We start from the raw sequence: 6,822 nt of genomic DNA, 5'->3' as shown, positions 1-6,822 counted from the left end.
TTGGGGATTCGTATGGTCCATAAGGAAAAACGCTCCCTATCTTGACTCATTTTCAAATATTGTGCAAGTGAATTGAATGCCATTAAAACCCTCTCTCCTGATTCTTCTTTTTCACCGGGATGGTATATTTTTTTAACATTTGAATACTTATTATACACTGACTTATTTATTTTAAGATGTTTATAAACTTTCGTGAAATGCAGACCCAGGCGGAGTAATCGTCAACGTTGCGGAAGGATACAGCAAGCCGCAGCACAAACTATAAAGATCACAGCTCGTTGCCATGAGCCGTTTTATTTCTACTTCGGACCGAGACAACAGCAGCATTCCGGGACTACTGTCTGTTTTTGCCGAAATGGCAGCGTAAACGTGTGCAGCGCCCAGCAGCCTCCAACAAACAGTGCATCCAACCAGTGCACTGAGTCACTTCTAATTCAGCAAACATGTCGTAAGTATTCCTTTAAATATTTGGGCTTTCTACGTTAACGTGTGTTGGGGCCTAGCACGGCGCCACATGCCACGCTGTCTCCTTATTCGATATTAAACATTCACATTTTTGTATTGTAGCTACGATATAGTAGATTAATGAATACACAATGTAATTATAGTCGTAGGTTTTGTCAAACTAAGGATTAACTGTGGCTGATTCAACGCTTGAGATTTCCTAAGCAATTGTGCGATTAAATGTATCCCAAATAGTCCAGCTCTTTAACTCACCATTGCTAAATAAAGCTGATTTTGTTAATATCCCCAACAAATTCGAGTTACGACTGTTGGGACTGCTTTCAAATTGCTATGACTTTTATTTCACAAATGCCAACGTGGCCGTTAAAGCTAATCAGTTTTACTGGTGTTAAAATGGCGGCGTGGCCTTCATTGGGGGATGGGAACTCTTTGACCTATTATTTGAGGCAGAATGACGTCACGGCAAACCACGTGACATGCAGCGCCTTATTTGTCAGAGAGGGGGTAGTGTTGAGCCACTATTCTCGGCACCAGCCCTGTTGTAAAGATGATGAAAGCCAATATAGAGCACAAAGAGTATCTTGTATAGTTATTAACAAGAACAGCAAAAGTTATATTTTATTTTAATGATTAAAATGTCTCCATATTTATTCCCAGGTCCCACGTGGAAACCCTCAGCACTGCTGCACGCGACAGCATCAAAGACTTCGGCGGCCTCCGAGCATTATTTCGCACTCCGTTCGTGACCAATAACAGCCACTATGACCACGACGACGACAAGCTCACAGTTTGGCCTGGAAGACATGGAGGTCCTTCTATGGGAGCCTTCCTCTCCCATGGCTGACTCTATGGGCTTCGAGGTGTCTCACTCTGACCACTGCAAAGGAGGACCAACCTCAGTGGATGGAATGGCAGCACCAGTGTCACCTTTTAACCTATCATCTCAGTCTTCTCCAACTTTCTATTCCCCCCCACACTCGCCGCCAGTGATCTTCCAGGGGAAATCTGGGATTTCATCTGAGCCGCTCCCCTTTCCCTTGTTGGATAACTCGGGTCAGTTGAGAGATGCTGCGATGGACGGCAAAGGTAATGACATGATTATGACGGCGTATTCTTTGAATCTACATTTGGAACCTTCATAATGTGCTTGTTTTGATCCTCAGATGACATGTTTGGGGACCTGGACTGGATGGCCGAAAGGATGGATCTGAGTGACCTCGACCTGGATTCTCTGATAGGCCCCTGCATCCCAGATAAAGATTCTCCAAGTGATCCCGATGAGTTCATGGCCTCCCTCGAGCTCGATTCGCTCCCAATCCAAACCCTTTCGAGCATCGCCACTGCCTCCGCACCTGATGTTCCCTACCCCCAGGCTGCTGGTTCCGATCCCTCTGAGGTTTGTGGTGTTCCTTCCCCTGTCCAGTCTATCCCAGAGCCCCAAGAGGACTCGGAAATTAAATCCGAGCCGACCTCTTGTGACTCCCCACGCTCTACATCCCCCTCCATCGCCGCTTCCCCTGCCTACACCCTGGACCTTGGCAGTGAAGTGGATGTCCCCACGAGTGAGGTGGGTCCGGTAGCTGTGGCGCCTCCGGTCCAGAGGGTTGTTCTTTCCCTTTCACCAACCAGGATCGTCCTATTGCTGGCTCCTCAAAACAACGCAGGGCTCCTTGCCGCTGCACCCACCGTCACTCCTCATTCCCCTTCTGCGTGGTCCTCCAGAAGCAGACCCTACCCCAAACCCAATGCTAGCCCGCCTTCGCCCACAGTCAAATTCAAGTCGTGTGCAGACGAGAGCGCTGTGTCAAAGGTGCCCGGAAACAAAACGGACGGAAGAACGGCGTCGAAGGCGCCCAAGAACAAGAAAGAGAAGAAGATGGAGCAGAATAAGACGGCAGCGACGCGTTACAGACAGAAAAAGAGGGTGGAGCAGGACACCTTGTTGATAGAGCACACCACTCTGGAGAGGAAGAATGTGGAGTTGAGTGAGAAGGCAGAGTCTATGGCCAGAGAGATTGAGTACCTAAAGGAGCTCATGGAGGAAGTTCGTGTGGCAAGATTAAAGAGCGGCCCCTAGTGTTCAGCACTGAAGAGTTTGAACATTACTATATGTGCACTGTTTTTATCTGTTGCAAAATATATAATCTCTATAATGTGATTTAAGCACATAATACCCTGGTTGTAATTGACAGCACACCATGTGTATCTCCTTTATGACATTACTACTGTAATTATGTCAAACATACATCCTCCATGTATTGCTTATTTCTCATTGACTGGGCCTCAGTTACATTGTAGTTGGTCCTTTTTATGTAAAATGTTTCAGTATGTATTACAAAATAAACCTGTATTCTGTTTAAATAAACATTAAAATGTAATTGTGTGTTGTGCATTGAATTGTAACATTATATAGTAAATGTCTTCCTAGCAATAAAATTCCACCCAGATAAAGTGAAGTATTAAATACAACCATGAAAGGTCCTGTGTGTTAACATTTTAGTAACGAATGCATAAATGTCAGCCTCGCTACTAAACGTTCTTTTCATGGCGTTAATATCTACAAAACGGAACCAATTACTACCTGTGTGTGCTGTCCGGTCACATTTGATGGAGCACAGTCAATGTACGGTGCTGTGCTCTCAGAGTGGCATGTCACAGCGGCGTTGAGCTAGCAGCGGAGATTACGAAAGCCCACAGCAAAGTCGAGTTATTTGTGTAAAACAGGTAAGTGCTCAGTTAACGATTTGTGAATCCAGAACAAACTAGTTAAAATATGGTTGAAGACCGGATGGAAAAAAATGTTATCCCATGTCACAATTTGGTTTAGGACCCGGATGTGGAAGCAGCGTTTGAAAACATTGCGGTGAAAGTGAAATCATTTTAGAAATCATTCTAAACCTAACCTTTTTACTTAATGTCTTTGTACTTTTTAGTCCATAAGGCTGTGATTCATGAGAGATTCCAACAAGATCTGCTATGACTGACAATCCCAGAACAAAGTGCCATTCATAAGTATGCTGCAGTAAGAGTCACCAATAATGCAGCGCTTATGAACGTACAATCATACCAATCAATTAACCTGCTTGTGGGTGTAATGCGCTTTTAATTTTGTGTCAACTTTGGCGCATGCTGTGTCCGTGTTTTTTCCCCCACGGTGTGCTGGCATTGAGGGCATAAGAGCGGAAAAAAGCTGACGCTGGTGCTGACGTCTGCAAAGCTTCAATAGTCCCTGCAGATATGTGTACATTCAGCTTATAACTGGTTCTGGCTGTGCACACTTGGACTGCTCCACACTTACCTCCATTTACTTAAAACAACAATCTATATTTGGTAATAAGCCAAGATTGAGATGGTGCAGAGCTCCATCCTTATAAAACAGAAAAATACTTACCGTAAGCTGTTGGGGTGATACTGTATGTTCGTACAGTTGGTATAGTGATTCTCAAACTGGGAGTACACAGACTCTTTCTAGAAGTACGCCAAATAATTACTTCATTAAATAATGTGTTAAAGGCCTACTGAAATGATTTTTTTTATTTAAACGGGAATAGCAGATCCATTCTATGTGTCATACTTGATCATTTCGCGATATTGCCATATTTTGGCTGAAAGGATTTAGTAGAGAAAATCGACGATAAAGTTCGCAACTTTTGCTCGCTGATAAAAAAAAGCCTTGCCTGTACCGGAAGTAATTAGAAATGGTCACAGCTGATGAGGTGTTTAAAAAATTGAGCGCGCTCCACCCTAACAAGGCCACCGGCCTTGATAATATTCCCTCCAGATTCCTCAGGGACTCTGCCTCCATCATTGCCCCGATCATCACGCACATAATAAACCTATCAATTACACAAGGCCAAGTACCAAAAGATTTTAAGATAGCAAGAGTAACTCCCCTCTTTAAAAAAGGAAGCAAATTGGAACCTGGCAACTACCGACCTGTTTCTATTCTCAGCTCCATTTCGAAAGTAATGGAGAAAATAGTTTATGAACAGGTCGATAGTTACCTTGCCACTAATAAACTCATGTACAAATTCCAATCCGGCTTCAGAACTAACCACTCCACTGACACATGCCTTCTCTATCTGACCGACCACATCAAACATGAGGTGGACGCGGGCAAATACTGCGGCATGGTCATGCTGGACCTTCAGAAGGCCTTTGACACCGTTAACCACGCTATACTGTTGGATAAGCTCAGAGCAATCGGATTTAACAAAACCTCTTGGAGCTGGATGCAGTCTTACTTGGAGGGGAGGGAGCAGGTGGTAGAGGTGAACGGCACCGTGTCCCCCCCCCTCTCGGTGAGCTGTGGAGTCCCCCAAGGCAGTATATTGGGACCTTTACTGTTCCTAATATACATAAACGACATGTCATCGGCATGTGACTGTGAATTGTTTTTGTTTGCGGATGACTCTGCCCTGCTGGTATCCGGCAAGGACAAGTCACAGGTGGAGAAAATCCTCAGTGCTGAGCTCTGTAGAACTTGCACCTGGCTCGCTGACAACAAGCTATCCATCCACTTGAGTAAAACAGAATCCATCCTGTTTGGGTCCCACATCAAACTTAAGAGAGTCAATCACTTCACCATAAAAGTAGGTGACAGTGTCATCACCAGGAAAGATGAGGTCACCTACCTAGGTTCCATACTAGAGGCTAACCTTTCCTGTGATAAAATGGCAACCAAGGTAATCAAAAAGGTTAACCAACGAACGAGATTTCTCTACAGAATTTCCTCTCTGGTCAACAAAAGCACCTTGAGGATTCTGGCGGGAACTCTCGTTCAACCCTTTTTCGATTACGCATGCACCTCCTGGTACCCTAGCACCTCCAAAACCCTCAAATCTAAACTCCAAACATCTCAGAACAAGCTAGTCAGGTTACTTCTAGACCTCCACCCCAGATCCCACCTCACTCCTACCCACTTCTCTAAAGTGGGCTGGCTCAAGGTGGAGGACAGAGTTAAACAACTTGCACTGAGCCTAGTCTATAAAATCCGCTACACCTCCCTGATACCGAAGTACATGTCAAACTACTTCCTTAACGTAAATGACCGCCATAACCACAACACCAGGGGGTGCTCCACTAACCACGTTAAACCCAGATTCCGAACTAACAAAGGTCTTAACTCATTCTCTTTCTATGCCACATCAATGTGGAATGCGCTCCCAACAGGTATAAAAGAAAGGGCATCTCTATCCTCCTTCAAAACCGCTATAAAAGTTCACCTCCAGGCAGCTACAACCCTAAACTAACACCCTCCCCGGATTGCTAATAATCAAATGTAAACAATCAAATGCAGATTCTTTTTCTTATGCCTTCTGATCTCTCTCTCTCTCTCTCTCTCTCTCTCTCTCTCTCTCTCTCTCTCTCTCTCTCTCTATGTCCACTACCCACCCCACCCCCCCTCCACACTCCTGATTGTAAATAATGTAAATAATTCAATGTGATTATCTTGTGTGATGACTGTATTATGATGATAGTATATATGATAGTATATATCTGTATCATGAATCAATTTAAGTGGACCCCGACTTAAACAAGTTGAAAAACTTATTCGGGTGTTACCATTTAGTGGTCAATTGTACGGAATATGTACTTCACTGTGCAACCTACTAATAAAAGTCTCAATCAATCAATCAAAAAAGCGTGACGTCACAGGAGCTAGGATTCCTCACAATTCCCCGTTGTTTACAATGGAGTGAGAGAGATTCGGACCGAGAAAGTGATGATTACCCCATTAATTTGAGCGAGGATGAAAGATTCGTGGATGAGGAACGTTACAGTGAATGACTTGAGAGGCAGCGATGGACGTATCTTTTTTCGCTCTGACCGTAATTTAGGTACAAGCTGGCTCATTGGATTCCACACTCTCCTTTTTCTATTGTAGATCACAGATTTGTATTTTAAACCACCTCGGATACTATATCCTCTTGAAAATGAGAGTCGAGAACGCGAAATGGACATTCAGTGCCTTTTATCTCCACGACAATACATCGGCGAAATGCTTTAGCTACGAGCTAACGTGATAGCATCTTGCTTTAACTGCATATAGAAACAAAATAAATAAACCCCTGACTGGAAGTATAGATAGAAAATCAACAATACTATTAAACCGTGGACATGTAAATACACGGTTAATGCTTTCCAGGCTGGCGAAGGTTAACAATGCTGTGCTAACGACGCCATTGAAGCTAACTTAGCAACCGGACTGCACAGAGCTATGCTAAAAACATTAGCTCTCCACCTACGCCAGCCAGCCCTCATTTGCTCATCAACACTCGTGCTCACCTGCGTTCCAGCGATCGGCAGAAGGACGAAGGACTTCACCCGATGCGTTTGGCGGCCCGGAGACGTAAG

General features: G+C 44.3%; 1 protein-coding gene across 1 annotated transcript; it reads left to right on the top strand.

Moving 5' to 3' along the window:
• Window positions 1-296: 296 nt before the first annotated feature.
• LOC133642795 (cyclic AMP-dependent transcription factor ATF-4-like) lies at window positions 297-2,846 on the top strand. The gene is made up of 3 exons (XM_062037183.1): window positions 297-448; window positions 1,123-1,551; window positions 1,629-2,846. The coding sequence occupies exons 2-3, from the start codon at window positions 1,227-1,229 to the stop codon at window positions 2,540-2,542; spliced, it is 1,239 nt and encodes a 412-aa protein (XP_061893167.1). The 5' UTR covers window positions 297-448; window positions 1,123-1,226; the 3' UTR covers window positions 2,543-2,846.
• The last annotated feature ends 3,976 nt before the right edge of the window (window positions 2,847-6,822 follow it).

The sequence above is a fragment of the Entelurus aequoreus genome, linkage group LG25 (genome assembly GCF_033978785.1).
Source record: "Entelurus aequoreus isolate RoL-2023_Sb linkage group LG25, RoL_Eaeq_v1.1, whole genome shotgun sequence".
In the NCBI taxonomy this organism is placed as follows: Eukaryota; Metazoa; Chordata; class Actinopteri; order Syngnathiformes; family Syngnathidae; genus Entelurus; species Entelurus aequoreus.
The sequence above is the reverse complement of the archived record's forward strand: the minus strand, read 5'-3'. Positions and strand labels throughout refer to the sequence as shown.